The sequence below is a fragment of the Panthera leo genome, chromosome C2 (assembly GCF_018350215.1).
Source record: "Panthera leo isolate Ple1 chromosome C2, P.leo_Ple1_pat1.1, whole genome shotgun sequence".
In the NCBI taxonomy this organism is placed as follows: Eukaryota; Metazoa; Chordata; class Mammalia; order Carnivora; family Felidae; genus Panthera; species Panthera leo.
In genome coordinates this window covers 153,376,892-153,392,662 of record NC_056687.1, presented here as the reverse complement: position 1 = coordinate 153,392,662, position 15,771 = coordinate 153,376,892, and the positions used below count along the sequence as shown (strand labels likewise).

At 52.0% G+C, this 15,771-nt stretch overlaps 1 protein-coding gene across 1 annotated transcript in view; it reads right to left on the bottom strand.

Annotated features, from left to right (window-relative positions):
- Positions 1-14,040, bottom strand: part of DCLK3 (doublecortin like kinase 3) — a 29,524-nt gene extending 15,484 nt beyond the window's left edge. Inside the window, exons 1-2 of the mRNA XM_042903329.1 lie at positions 13,947-14,040; positions 8,589-10,423 (exon numbers count right to left, since the gene is read on the bottom strand). Coding sequence (XP_042759263.1) covers positions 8,589-10,423; positions 13,947-13,965 — 1,854 coding nt within the window. The 5' untranslated portion in view covers positions 13,966-14,040. The remainder of the gene's footprint in view (positions 1-8,588; positions 10,424-13,946) is intronic.
- Between the last annotated feature and the right edge of the window lie 1,731 nt (positions 14,041-15,771).

The following is a 15,771-nucleotide window of genomic DNA, read 5'->3' as shown; positions in this document are numbered from 1 at the left end:
TGGAAACATCTTTGCCTGTCACAACTCGGGGGATGCTATTGGCCTCTGGCGGGCGGGTGCCAGGAGGCTGCCAAACCCACGATGCCCAGGACGGGCCCCCACAGCACAGTCATCCTGCCCAAACGCAGGCACAGTGGCACAGTTGAGAATCCTGGTGGAGAACGACAGAAATAGGGCCACAAGCATCGGGTTCAGACTAGAGTGATTACGCCCTGGTAGAGGACACAACGGAGGTAACCAGCAGGATGTTTTCAAACAAATGCCCGGACTAGTGTGTGATTTCCACACTCTGCTGTCTCTTCGTATGGAAACACGAAGACTGTGCTCCTCCTCACCAGCTTCTCGGTCTCCCCGATACCGGAACCCACCCAGCTCCCCGACTCTCAAGGAGCAAAGTCCACACTCGGGCATAGAACTTTCCAAGGAAATCATTCAACCCAAAGTCAAGCAACGGAACCGTCGAAGATCTTGCAAAGATGTGAGAGACTGCACGCATCTTGCGGAAGAGCTCAGAACTAGGACTGAAACTACCTAGGTCTCGGTTTTAGCTCTGCTCCCGCCAGAAGAGCCAGATGGCCTCCACCTTGTCTTTTGCTGAGCCCGTTTAAACAAAAGCAGGCTGAGAGGAAGTTTTGGAAAGCATTTGAGAGACGCCTTGTCCCACAGGATGAGGAGGCCCAACTTTCCGTGAAGTTGGGAGCCTCCCAAGAGATCCAGAGAAATTACCCATGAAGTTTGGGTGATTCTACAAACAGAGGTCTGGTGGGCACGTCTTATCTACGGCTTCTTGAAGGGTACAGTCTCCCAGATTTGCCCTACAACCAGCAGTCCCCGAGACCTCCTAAGAGGACTCAGAATCATCCCTATAATCCCACAATAGAGATGGAGAAAAGAGTGAGGGCGGCCACCCCAAAAATGGCCCTGAGCCAGCCCCATGCTGAGTGGTGGAGGGACCCAGAGGGGCCCACGTGGGTGGTCCCCCCTCCCCCACCCACTCCAGGAGCACAGTCTTCAGTGACCTCAAGAAACAGCTGGCGGGTGGTTTCTACGTCCCCACCCAAACCCTCCAAACAGGGAAGGGTACCTAAGGGCCTGGCCACTGGGCAGAGTCCCCAAGAGAAAGCACAAGTGAACATCTCCAAAGTGTCCTAGGCTAGGAAAATGGGCGTTTGGAAAGTTTCTCATGCCCCATTCACTGTACCTGGTCGGGGGGCCGAGGTGAGGCTAAAACACAGGCCACGGCGTAAGCAACAGGGTGGAAACGTGTAGTGGCCAAAGAACCATACTCCCCGCAGGGCCATGTGACACGGAAACATAGACAGCCCTTCCCTAACTGGCTGGCACAGGAAGATACACAGGCCGGCAGGGCCTGCTGGCTGGGTCACCTCCTCCCTAGCTATGCTGCCGGGTCTAGAAGACACAGAAGTCTGCAGAGGCAACGCACCGTGTGTGCACCCCGTCTCCAGGCACCGCCGGTTCCCAGGCCCACTCTGAGCTGTAGGGCAGCCACGGCTCGTGCCCCCCCTCCCGCAGGCTCCCCTTCCTTCCCACAGAACCCAGACTCCACCCAGCCACCGGGCAACTTGCGTGAGGAAAGGTGGGCCCATTGTGACCGGGCCCAAGTCCATCACTGCGACCATGCCTCTTTTCCAAGGGGGGCCCCGTGATGCGTCCTGGCCAACGAGCTAGAACGGGGGGTGTGCCCAGGGGGCAGATTCTCTTCGACTTTCAAAAGGGAGAAGGCCAGCAAGAGTCTACCCCCTACTTTTCCTGCCATTTATGTGGCTGTGACAACGCGATCCGTGGAGAGCGGTAGACATTTGGGGGCCCTGAGAGAAATGGCAAAAACGGCCTGGACGTGCTTGACCTGCTCCATTAACCATCCCTGTAACCGCCTGTCTCCAAACTTCTGGTCACGTGAGACAACTAGAGGCCTCCGCTGTTGGAGCCCTTGCTCCGCAAGGTGTGCTCTGTGGACCCTTAGCATCCCCTGGGCCTTATTATAACTGCAGCGTCTCAGGCCCCTCCCCACACCCACGAAATCAGCAGCCGCCTCTCATCAAGATCCAGGTGCCTCCGGTGCACAAGACGGGTTGAGAAGTGCTGATTTACCCCACTGTAGTCAGGTGGTCCTGCCACAGCCGGAAGGTAGGTCCGCTGTCACCAGGAGAGCCAGTCAGGGGGTCCTCTCCGTCTCTTTATCCGCTCCTCGGCCCTTACGACGCGTCTGGCTCCCCTGGACGCAGACGCAGGCAGTACCTGCATGGGCACACATCTTTGTGTTCCTGCTTCCAACTCCCTCCCAGAAAAAGCTAATGAACCGACATAAAACACCAAGCCCACAATGACAGGGCCACGCACGTAATTGATCAAACTTCGCACGGTCGAGGTCCTCCCCAGTAAAGAAAGCCAAAGTTATCAGAAACAGAATTATTATTGCCATGGTCGCCATTATTTATTCATGGGCCTCCAGGGGTACCCTGGGATCTGACAAGGTCAAAACATCAGAGACGGTTCCCAGAGGGCCAATTTAGCATCTTGAGAAGGCACCTGGGGCCAAATGCCTGGGCGGGCTGCCCTCATAGATTCTTAGACACATCGTCCTTTAACCTGATTCTACATGTTCTATCCAACCGGCTGAAAGGATTCGAAGGGTTCTGTCCAGACACGGAAAAGTGGACTCTCCTTGCCGATGAAAGGTTGGGGAGGGATCAACAGTATCCATACGCACACAGAATGTCCTGAAGAGATTTGCCAACTTGCTTCCCCAGGGGAAGGGCATTTCGAAAACAGAGATTTTTAAGAAACTTCACGTCAGACCCTCAAATGGCTCACAGGCCATCAGTCTCTTGGAGTGACAGCAACACACATGAACACAAGTATTGAGAGGACAACAGACAGCTGTAATATTAACCTTTACTAAATGATTTGCACTTCAGGACTCCTTGGGGGGAATGAAGTCACAATTCTAGAAGAGATTCAACAAGGTTGATAACTATGAATCAGGTTTTAAAGGTGCCTCCATTACTGATAATTTACGGTCTGCAGTATATTAGGAGACATCGACCGTTGTTAGGTGACTCTTTCAAAAGGAACAGACGAAAGAAAACCGCGGTTATCAAAATGACCCAGTATCTAGAATTGTGACGACTTAAATCTCCTGAAACTTCCGGCTCTGTGGTCAAGTCACATATGTGGGTTCACTGTATGGACACTTTTTATTTTCCTGGAAACTGTTCACATGGAGGCCGAGAACCACTCTCATGGATACAAACCGAAAGTCGTAACTCTTGACGTCTCCTGTGGAATTCACCCTGGGGTTCTTGAGATGAGTTGCTCTTATAAACCCGTCTTCTCACCGATGTGATCAATACTGGCCAATGGCCTAAAGGCTTGTATCACTGTGCTTTTGCTTTAGTGACTTGGTGTGATTGCTGAAATCCCCATTTCTTGATGGTGCTAAGTATACCTTAACAAGATACGCTTCCTAGCCCTCCAATTTTTAATTAATGCAACGGGTGTATAAATGCATGTGCGAATGCCTAGACCATTAAGGAGAGGACCTGGACACCCGTCTCAGATGCTACGGGGAAAGGAGACGGAAACTGGAGCTGGGACAGAGAAGTCGTGTTGCTGGCGAGGGAGAACTGCGCACCGTAACTGCTAGCAGAGCACTAATCGCTGAGTCCTTCTTGTGCATCAAAGTAGAAGTGGGAAAAAGAACTTAGAGAACTAGAGCACACAAAGTGACTGGACAGGGTTATTTCCGAGGGAAAATGGGCAAGATGTGCGTTTGCCCGTTTTTTTAATGTTTGTTTATTTTTGAGAGAGAGACAGAGTGTGAGTGGGGCAGGAGCAGAGAGAGAGGGAGACGCAGAATCTGAAGCAGGCTCCGGGCTCTGAGCCATTATTTTTAACCTTCCGTATCTTCCTTACCACCCTTGGGGATGTCGGTCTCTGACGTGTCCTAGCCACATTCAGAAAATCTAGAAAAGTCTGTTCCCTTCCCAGAACCCACGAGAGGCCAGAAAGAGCACAACCTTTATCCTCGATGAGCTGGGACCTGTCCCCACACCATTTCCCCTGGACTCCAAGGGTCTCTGCTTCAAACACTTCAGGGCGACAGTGCCTACCCCCTGCCTTTCAGCCCGTTTCCAAAGCCAAACCCTGCCCTTCTGTGGGACAGATGACCTCAAATGGCCTGTGCTCACATCTGACATCCCCTCAGTATGTCCCCTCCCCCCCCGCCACACCCTCAGCTTTCTTCGCCAAGGTGTCTCAGTTGTTGGCCGGAAGTAGCCAACAGTAGCCACCCCCTAGGCTGTGTGGGCTGCTCCAGGCCTCCTCACCTCTCTGGCTCCTGTGTGCCCCCTCCCCTCCTCCCAGGGCCCAGTCAACACCACACAGCACATTCCAACCCCACCAAGGGAGCACACGCTGGCAGAAGAAGCAATTAACATTTCTGCAAGCTGGAAATTCTCATAATTAAAACTTCTCTTGCAAGATCTCAGGAGTCGAGATAACCCAAGGGGAAGAGGCGTCTTATCAGGACACGTGATCGGTAGAGACGGATAAACCCAGTAATACAGGCCTAAAATTGTACCCTGGGGCCGAATTATTAGACACAAATATTTCTGTTGATTAAAATAACATGAGAAGCTTGCTATAGTCCTAAGGAGCTCTGGGCACATTCAGAAAGTCTCTAAAAGAAGCAACAGTTATAATCACTCATGGAATCCGAAGTTAGGAAAGCGCTTTCACGTTAGAACTAAGTTTGGCAAAGTCAGGTCTTAACTCAGACAGTAGCCATCTGCTGAAGGACAAAGAAAGAATCACCTTGATAACCCAAGGCTCCGTACAAGTGCAAAACACTAAATGAAGGGCACCTGAAGAACATTAATCGATGAACAGTGGCCAGCCTGGTCATATTCAGGAAGAGTAGATCTTAGAAGACCAGGCAAGTTTGGGGCGTGTTTATCATACCAGCACATTTAGAGAGGACGACCTTCTAAACCCAGACCACAAGTCCACTGTCAGATCCAGCACTATCCAGAGCTCTGTCTGAAAAGCCAATAAACACTGGCATTAGAGACCATTTAGACTTCTGACATAACAACACGTTGAACTTGACTCACCCAGAAACAGAACCAATATGGCCTAGAAATGCGACAGACCTGTTCATTTTCAGATAAATGCAACCTGACAAACTGCAGGACAGAAAAGATATTAAAGTATTTCACAAAAGATGGCTCAGATATGTATCTTCTTGCAGTTTCTGAGGAGCCATACGACCACACACACACACACACACACACAAAAGGTTTTATTAAAAAAAAAAAAAGAAAAGAAAAAAAAGGGAGGGGGGCACCTGGGTGGCTCACAGGTTAAGCGTCCAACTTCAGCTCAGGTCAAGATCTCATGGTTGATGGGTTCAGGCCGTGCGCTGGGCTCTGTCCTGACAGCTGGGAGCCTGGAGCCTGCTTAGGATTCTGTGTCTCCCTCTCTCTCTCTGCCCCTCCCTGGCTCATGCTCTGTCTCTCTCTCTCTCTCTCTCAAAAATAAATAGACATTAGGGGCGCCTGGGTGGCTCAGTCGGTTAAGCATCTGACTTCGGCTCAGGTCATGATCTCGCGGTCCATGAGTTCAAGCCCCGCGTCAGGCTCTGTGCTGACAGCTCAGAGCCTGGAACCTGTTTCGGATTCTGTGTCTCCCTCTCTCTCTGACCCTCCCCCGTTCATGCTGTCTCTCCCTGTCTCAAAAATAAATAAACGTTAAAAAAAAATTTAAAATAAATAAATAAATAGACATTAAAAAAACATTTAAAAAAAAGAAGTGGGCTTTCTTTGAAATCAGAAAAGAGAAAAGGGTCTAAATACAAGTTACAATCCACACCAATAAATAAGTCATGTACTGAGACTGAAAAATGTGCCTCTCAGAACACACACACACACACACACACACACACTTCACTGCCCTTAAGGGCACTAAAAACACACCTGTACTGACATTTAAATCCATGAAGCGTTGCCAAACGACTTCTCAGAGGCAGTTAGCCTGTCCATGCGGAACATTCCTTGCACGTCTTCTAATTCCTCAAGGAAAAACTTCTCCCCGAAATCTAAACCGCTGCTTTCTCCATTTTAAAAACTGCCAACAAGTAGGGGCATCTGGGTGACTCAGTGGGTTGAGCGTCTCACTCTCGGTTTCGGCTCAGGTCACGATCTCGCAGTTCGTGACTTCGAGCCCCCGCATCTGGCTCTGCGTTGACGGTACGGAGTCTGCTTGGGATTCTCTGCCTCTCCCTCTCTCTCTGCCCCTCCCCCACTCACTCGCTCTCAAAAATAAACAAACAAAAAATTAAAAAAAGTAAAAACTGCCGACAAGTAAGTCCCTTGACACAAGTAAGAGCCTCTGTGGCTCAAGAGATGAGCTGGTTCAGCACATGGCTCTGGGACCTTGTTGAGAAAACGCGAGCTTAGATGACTGACCCCAAAAGAAAACAATCCTATAGGATAAATTATGTCAGTCCACATATTCAAGAACCTGTATCAGCGTTAGAATGCTTTAGTAGGCATATGCCCAAAATGCTCAGCTCAGGGGGACCCACCCGGGCCTCTAAGCAGAATCTCTTCTGCTTAGACAATTCAGTAAAACATCAGAGGCTCATTCCAAAGCGTCCATTATAAACAGCGCACGGCACACCACACATGGAGAACACCGGGGCTCAGACCCAGAAGACAGAAGAAACAATCAGGAAGCAAGTGAAGAGAGGAGGAGAACACTTCCCCAATGCAGAAGGGAAATTTCTTCAAAGGGAGCCATCGGATCGTAATGCAGATCTCGCAGGCGACCAAACTGCTTCTTCGGTTCTCTTAAATTCAGGCAAAACCAAGGTTGCTTGACTGGGTGGTCAACACAGACCTCATTTCGCCAGCTAACTGGCTGGATTGACTCGGTATTTCTGTTGCGTGTGGGAGCAGTTTACAGACAGATGAATGCCCCGTGGCAGCATGTTCCCGGGCTGGGTCTACGGCCACGAAATGAAAGAAAGCAAGCTCACGTGCTGCCAGAAAGAAAAAGTAACGTGGCTCATCGAAATCGCGTTCCCCATTCCCAACTGCTCTATCTGCAGCAGTGTGGCTTTGGATGCCTGCTCCTGACATCCACCTTAACATCCCAGTCATTTCTAAAGCACGACAGTCGCACCGCTGATGGCATGCTCGCTGTTGTGCGGGCGGCATGCTGTGGTCCGAGTTCACTCATCCGTCTAACTAAGATTTAAAGAAGGTCCACCATGTGACAGAACTGTTCTGGGTTTGGGGGTAAAGTCTGAATAAAACAAAGCTCCCGCTGGCCTAGAACGAGCTTTCCAGGAAGAGGAGAAAGAAAACAGAAGAATAAATACGGGATGTATCAGGGGGTGACCAGAGCTACGAACGAAGTAGGATAAGGGTCCCAGAGGGTGACCGTGTGAAAGCATGCTGTCCTAACAGAGACCCCCGGGAACACGCGTGCCGTTCAGGAACACTGCATTTACTAACTCGCTGCTACAAGAGAGAATGCACACCACGGGGAGCCAGGCATCCAAAGCAGAGGGTGTTCAAAGGACTTACCTTAGGATTTGGCTTGTTAGGTGACTTGGGGGAGGGGTCGAGAAAGCAGGATTTTGCTCTGAATGGGACACTGTCAGGAAGGGAGGGTCGTTCTACAATTCGGTGTCTTAGTAATTCTTACCAAGGAGAAGGGAGGAATGAAATGAGGCAGCCCCTCCTACTAGCTGACGGGGGCCTTACTTGTGGTTTGGGCAATCTTGGTTTTACGTGCATTTGGACACGATGATAAAGGGTTCTTGCTTTTGTCTTAACCCATCTTTATCTGACGGTGGTGTTTTGGGAGCCTATTTACGTGAACCAGGAGAACACCACGGCCGAGCTGAGCGTGCGAGGCCAGCTCCCGGCCATCAGGGCCTGCTCTTCTCTTTCCTGTGCCCCGTCTTCCTCCAACCCTGCCAGACAAGTACTATTGCTATTTCTCTTTCATAAATGAGGAAGCAAAGGCCCGGAGAGGTGAAAGACTTATCCTCCGGCAAGCAACTCAGAAAGCCAGGATTCAAACTCGGGTTATCTGACTCCAGGGCCAGCCTCTTACATCCACCTCGCACAGGGGCCCCCCCGCAGCGCTGAGCCTTTTGAATACCCTTGACAAGCTGTTACCTTCCAAAGGGCCAGGGGGCATTCCGGTGGGAGGGCGATGCAAAGCCCTCGGGGGAAGCTGCCGCCCGGTAGATACCCCCCCCCACCCCAGACCAGGCGATGCGCAAATGCCGGAGAAATTAAGTCCGCCTGGTCACTGTCAAGGTGAAAGCATTTTTCTCCCAGGAATGAGAAAGCATGTCCCATTTTATCTAAACTGGAAGGTTTCTTTTTCAATAATCATCAACCCCAACGCATCTCAGCAGCCTGTGACCGACGACCGGGCTTTGAAATACTGGAACGAGAATGCTAAGGCAGCACGAGGGCCACGTCCCAGGATGCGGGGGAGAACCGCTAGGAGGCGTACTTGCCGACCGCCAGGCAGTCAGGGCTTACCAGCAGGTTTTCGGGCTTGAGGTCCCGGTGGACGATGCTCTTGTCGTGCAGGTGCACAAGCGCCCTGCACAAGTCCATGAGCATGAGCGCGGCGTCGCGCTCGGCGAACTTCACGCTCTCGATGATGGCGTCGAAGAGGTCTCCGCCCTGCACGTACTCCATGATCAGGTAGATCTCCGCGTCGGTCTCGTACACCTCGTGCAGCTTCACGATGTTGGGGTGGGAGAGGCTCTGGATGATCAGGATCTCGCTGTCCACCATGTCCTCCTTGCCCTTGAGCTTGGACTTGTCGATGATCTTCATGGCGTAGGCCTGCCGCGTCTCGCGGTGCCGGCACTCCTTGACCACGGCGAAGTTGCCGTCCCCGAGCACGCGGCCCGCCTCGTAGAACTTGTGCACGTCGGCCGCCAGGAGGCCCGCGGGCCGCCGCTTCCGGCCGCCCCTGGGCTCCCGGTCCCCGCGGGCGGCCGGCTTCCTGGGCGCTGACGCGGCCGCACAGGTCTGCTGCTCCCGGTGCGCGTCCGGCTCGCCCCCGCGGGGCCCGGGCGGCGCCTCCGGGGCCACCGGCTGCTCCCTCCGCGGCCAGCCGCCCTGCCTGCTCCCGCAGGCGCTCCTGGCCTCCCTCCTCGCGTCCCGCAGCCCCTCCTCTCTGACCGGCGGCGCGTCCCCCGGCTCCCTCCTGGCCTTGGCCGCGGCCTGAGCGTGCCCCTCCTGACCTTCGGGGTCTCTGTCCTCCTTCTTGTCTGGGTGTCTGCCGGGCTTCCTGGGCTCCTGGGTGGGGTTCCTGGGGCTGCTCCTGTGGCTCTCGGCCCTGCCCCCTTCCTCCCCGGCTGCAGGGTGGGCCTCGGGCGACCGCCGGCAGCTCCTGGTCCTCACCAGCTTCTCGGCCGCCGCCTCGTACCTGTGGCTCTTCCCCAAGTCCAGCTCGCTGGTCCCCAGGGACAGCCTCTCCCTCTGCAGGCCCTGCTGGAGCTCCCTCTCCCGCCTGCACTTCTCACACCGGATGATCTCACCCGAGGTCCTTTCGATCTCCACGCCCAGGTGCTTCTCGCCGCTGGCAGGTCTGTCCAGAGCGGCTTCCCTGGGCGGCCTGCTGGCGGGCTCGGGCTCCCGCTTGCCCCCGACCCACTTCTTCTGGGGCCTCGCCCTGTCCTCCGGCGCTGGCTCCACGGGGGCCTGGCCCCGATGTCCGGGGGCCGCCTTGGACGCGCCAGCCTCCCCGCGGCCCTTGGCCGCGTCGCTCTCCCCACAGTGGTGACCCCCTCTCAGAGCCCTGCTATAGAGCCTGCTTCGCAGCCTCGGAGAAGGGGCCCGGCTGTGCTGGGTCAGGGTCAGGGCCCGGGCTTTGCTGGGGTAGAGTTCTTCTACGGCTACCTGAATGTTCTTCAGGGTTAACGGTTCTTTGCCCATGGCTATGAAAGCATCCCCTTCCCTGAAGAAATCGGAGACGCTCCTGATCTCCTTGCCCTTGAGGTTAAAGAGCTTCCTCACGCGATCGTTCTTCCATCTGGGAAAGCCCAAGGCCTCGGAGATGTCCGCCAAGAGCTGCTCAAAGCTCTGCACCGACCGTCTGTTGAGGAGCAGGGTGACCTTCCGGAGCGGGTGCCCGCCCAGCTTGACCACGGTCACCACCCTGGGCTTCAGCGGGCTGCTCTCGGCGTGGACGGGGTGGAGGCCATTCTGTGGGCCGAGCACGGGCGCGACAGAGCCCCGCGGCCCCAGGAGTGGTTTCTCCAGGTTCCCGCGGCCCGCAGGCAGCCACGCGCCTTGCAGCTTCCGCACCGTGATTCTGGAGCTTAAAGATTTTAGAGAATGGTCACACAGGCTTCCGCGTCCTGCAAGAGGAAAATGACAACACTGTGTCAGTCGTGATGGGTTCAAGGGGCCCACTGGCCTTCGCCAAAACTTTACTGAAGGTCACGGGTTCTATTATGGTCTGTAGGTGTGATCGTGGAGGGCCTGTTTGAAACGATGGAAGCCTGTGCACTTGGGACCTTATCCCCAGTCTCCCCTGTAAGAGACGAGGAACGCCGAACCGAGTCAGCCTCGGGCCTGGGTCACTCCTCTATGCCTCCCAGGAACCCCCAGAATGGGCCACACGTGGAGAGTTCTCACTAGGCTAGGCCTGACCCTGGAAACGCAGCCTCTGCCCCCCTGAAGTGAGCCGACTCTCCAGGATACACAACGGAGATCAAAGGTCCAGGGTTTGCCACCCAGGAAACGCCAACAAGTCAGAACGTTCCGGAGCTGGGAAGAACCCAACTTTCCCCCACCTCTTTGCCAGGAAGAGTTTTCTCAGCTTGACTTTCAACTCACTGGAGGTGAGGTGGTACCTGAAGGGGTGATGACCACTGACTCTGAGACAGACCTGTATTTGAACCCTGGCACAGCCACTGACTACTTGTGTGAATGTGGGCAAATCACTCATGCTTCTGTCTTTTCAGCGAGGACATGGGGATGCAAAGGGTTTTTATGAGGGGCAAATGGGAAAATGATTGCGGTTCACTTAAAGGGGTGTTTGGCACACAGGGAGGGCACAGTAATTGTCAGTGATTAAAACTGTCCTTAGAGTCTCAATATCTCTTTTGTATGGTATCATCATTTTGGTAGTAATATATTACACTGGGAAGGCAGAATCCACTTGGCATCACAAGAACTCATGGACCAGCACGACAGGGCGGGTATTTCTTAAAGCTGTGATTGAGATTCTCTTACACCGGGGGGTGCGGAAAAGAAAAGAAGGTGGAAACAAGTTCGGTGTAGGTACAGAAACTTTCTTCTCCAAATGGCTTTTCCTCTCAGAAAAAGGGAAAGCTTTAATAGTGAAAATACGCTCATTCTTGGGGCGCCTGGGTGGCTCAGTCGGTTAAGCGTCCGACTTCGGCTCAGGTCATGATCTCACGGTTTGTGGGTTCGAGCCCCGCGTCGGGCTCTGTGTGGACAGCTCAGAGCCTGGAGCCTGCTTCGGATTCTGTGTCTCCCTCTCTCTCTGCCCCTCCCCCGCTGACTCTCTCTCTCTCTCTCTCTCTCTCTCAAAAAATAAACATTAAAAAAAAATTTTTTAAATACAAAAAAAAATATGCTCATTCTCTATTTACTCATTAACCGCATAAATGAATACAACAAGACACTGTGTTTCCTGATCAATTGTGCCCAGCCAGAATGAAGCAGTTGAGGCACAAGCAGTTCAATTTCCATTTCTGTCCAGGTCAGGAAACAGGAAAACAACAGAATCTGTCACGGACTTCAACCATGAGGGTGGACTGCGGCCTACTTACATTACCCCCAAAGGATCCATATGTCCTACCCTCCATGTAGGAATCTGCCATTTATGCTTCCTTTAAAAAGAAGTTAAAGAGGGGCGCCTGGGTGGCTCAGCTGGTTAACCGTCTGACTTCGGCTCAGGTCATGATCTCACAGTTCGTGGGTTTGAGCCCCGCGTCGGGCTCTGTGCTGACCGCTCAGAGCCTGGAGCCTGCTTCCGATTCTGTGTCTCCCTCTCTCTCTGCCCCTCCCCTGCTCACGCTCTATCTCTCTCCATCTCTCAAAAATAAAAAAATGTAAAAAAATAAATAAAAATAAATAAATAAATAAATAATAAAAAGAAGTTAAAGATAATCCTTTCTATGTGCATTTGAGTTGTAGCCGGAACCCCAGTTGTGCCAAGATGCGCAATTTGGCCCAACATATTTACACAGAATGCCCTTTGTTTTTCAATTACAACGTACAATCTGTTCTGAGATGATTTCCATCAAGACACAGGTGTCAAATTAGATGACAAGCAGTGGCTGGTACCGACTGATCTTCTCACATGTCATGCATTTAGAAGTTTAGCACTCACATTTACAGTGAGACTGGGGACATCTGGTATACCATTTCTTCTCATAATCTCTGTCATCTGCCTCCATTGTTGTCTGAGAGAGTTTAGAGAGATCTACAGAAGCAATGCTAGTCTGTATTTCCTCATGGGGAACATTAAGGAAGGATGCCAAGGAAGATGACCTTCTCAAAGAGAAGGACCTGCTATACACGTTTGGCACGCTAACTAAATGGAAAAGAGTTCTCTATTCCAGGGAAGGGAAAGGAGAGGGGCTTTCAGGGAAGAACACGGGAAGCATTTGGTGAATACATTAGGGATGTGGGAAGAGTTTAGCACAGAAGGGGGTTCAGGAGGGTCCCAGAGAAGGGTCCAGATGGGATGTCAGGGAACCCATGCTCTCTGGGATGGCTATGCCCAGCCAGATTCAGCAGACCTTACCTCAGAACCAGCCCTGATTCCTGGTGGCTAGAGGAGCAAACTGGGGGGCTAAGAAAACACAGCCTCCAAGTGTAAATATTTTTATCCTCTCTTCCACAAGCCCCCTTTTAAAAATCCTTAGTCCAGAGCAAAGTTTTCTTCTTTAAGGGTGAGAGGATAACATCAGCAGACTGTGAAGGCCTGGTCTTTAAGCACGTGGAGCAAGCATTAGGGAGAGGAACAACATAGCCCGACCTTGGGGCCCTGGGTTCAGCCTCCAGCAACAGCCTCACCTCCCGAGAGCACGGCACAGTGGTCCATTTAGGCTAAGCATAAGCAGCAGTTTCCTGGTACCCACCCCCCATCCATCCGAGCAGAAAGCCGAAGACCAGGCTGTGTCTGCTTATCTCCAACAATTTACAGAATCGACTAAAATGGAACCCGTGAGATTGCCAGTACTTCCATCTTGACCGGCAAAGAAGCGGAAACGTCACGTGGCTTCACCTGAAACGATCTAGGATAATAACCCCTACCCTGTCCCCACGTCAACCACAAGCAGTTAAAGAAAGTACAGAGAGTAAAAAGTAAACACCCTAAGGCCCAGTCCTCGGTCACCACGCTTGGAGCTTCCCGGAAACGGACGCAGAAAAGGATGCTCTCGTAGCCCTGTTTTTCTAGGTTCCTACAGCGACATCAATTGGCCTTGATTTGACAATACACTGCTTTTGCCTCATATACCCCAGACACAAATATGTGCAGGGTCTCTCCCCAGGGCCAATCTAAACCCCCACACACAGCAGAACAAACACTGCTTTCGCCGAGTCACTCCTCTGCTCAAGAACCTACGGTGGCTCCTTATTATCTTCCCGGAGGGCCAAACCCAAACCCCTCCCCTGGATAGGTAAGGCCCTCCATAACGCGGTGGCCTCCGCCCATCCCAGCCCCACACCACCCTCGGTCCTCACAGCCACCGAAACCTCACCATGTCGGAAGACCTGGGACCCACGGCTACCACCAAACCTTCCCTGACCTCACTTTCACAGTCCACTCCCTCCTCTGAAGCTCGGTTCGTTCCTTAAAGCAACACTTGGCAGGGATGCTCGAGACCCGAGACCCAATACCGGCGCTTGGCTGCCCCATATCCGGTCTCCTCTGCGGCACGTCTCGGCTACTTGTTAGTTCATCTTCACAGGTGTACTCTTCCTCTCGACTGAAATCAAGCCCCCTAAAGACAGAGACACCATAGACTGTGTAAATCCCCCCGGCACCCCCGCCCTCCAGCCGGTACTGCGGATCTGGGGAGTCGGTTCCCAGCCCTCACATCCAACACAAGCACCGAGTCTCAGTCTGCCGGCTCTCCTTGTAGACAACGGAGTGTTGCTCCTTTCAGCTCTGGCAGACATCACACCCCAGGCCTCCTAAAGAGACTGGAAAGGTGAAAGAAGACACGATCACAGACATCCACTTTACTTCAAGGAAATCTGCCAATGCAGCATTTATAAAGAGGGACTGATACAGGTAGGGGACAGCAGTACATCTCTGCAGAGTTTGTGACAGCTTCGTTCCAGAGGCGTGCAAAGAACACTGGACACAGGGTCAGAGACCTCATTGAAATCCTGGTTCTAGCAGGCTCTTACTTGCCATGCGACCTTCGCAGAGCTATAGCATCTCTCTGAGCCCCAGTCTCCACATCTGCCAACCACGATACCTCGGTCGTGCTGAAGGCGCTCAGCGTGTGTTTGTTGTCTTCCCTCTCCAAAAGAAAACAAGGTCTTGTAACCCTGGCTTTCCCCCAAATCCACGTAGATCTTAAGAGCAAAGAGAACACGATGCTAAATGTGACTCAGTGGGTGAATTTGTCATCCAGGTAGTGACTGAAATAGGAGACAGGAGGGATAGGATACTAAGAGAAACACTCCAGCAAACTGAAGCATACAGCAATTCTGGGAGGATAAGCCAACTTCCTGCTCACTGATCCTAGGTTCTCCGACTGGCGTCAGCCAGTAAACGCGGCAACTGCATAGACAGTTTGCTGTCATTGCCTCCAGTGGGTTTGGCCCCTGACAATCCTGTCTCCTACCGGCTGCCACGATTCATAACCTGATTCTACAAGGGTCAGCCCTACACCTTATCATACTGACAAGGCTACCAAAATGACTGGACATCACGTTAATCCAGTTTCCTGTGTGATCATTTAATAACACTTTGGGCGGTACCAAGATTAAAATATATATATATATATATATATATATATATGTATATATATATATACTGCTAAAATTAATTTTTTACTTGTCTTTTTTAATCAGAACAAAACGAATGTACCTTTTCCTACTCATTTTTAAATCATAACCCGTATGTCTAACAAAGAAAAACTGTGTCTGAGGTCAGCATTAACTTTGGAATTCTCACCTTGGTTCCTAGAAGGCTACAATGACCCATCAAGAAAAAGAAATGGGAGAATCGCATCCAAATTGCCGTCAGGCGTAAGTAATCCATAATCACTTTTTAAGCACTGACGAATTAGGAGTGCTGAAAGAAACGGAAATCGGTGTTTCAAAGCATCTGGGGACACGCAATGCAACACCAAAAACTGATGGGAAAATAAAAGCCAACGCATCTAGGGGCACGCAGTCCCCATTCCTAGCAGAGACGCTTCCCCTGAAATGTGTTCCCTTTTATCGACCTCGTATTTCTGGGTGGTTTCACCAGATTGATCACGTGTGGCCCCAGGCTGCAGTGCTGCGAGGCTGTTCGCTTCCATCCTTTTGTAGAAGTTGAAGACGGACCGGCTGTATTCAGTTTCCTTTCCACTGAGTAATCATTTGTCCTGGGCTTTTTCCAGGGGCTGTTTGGGAACAAACTCATTTTGCTCATATGCAGATTATGAGGCGGGAGAAACATTTGTGAACTTACGTTTGATTATGCAAACATCCCAAGGAGGGT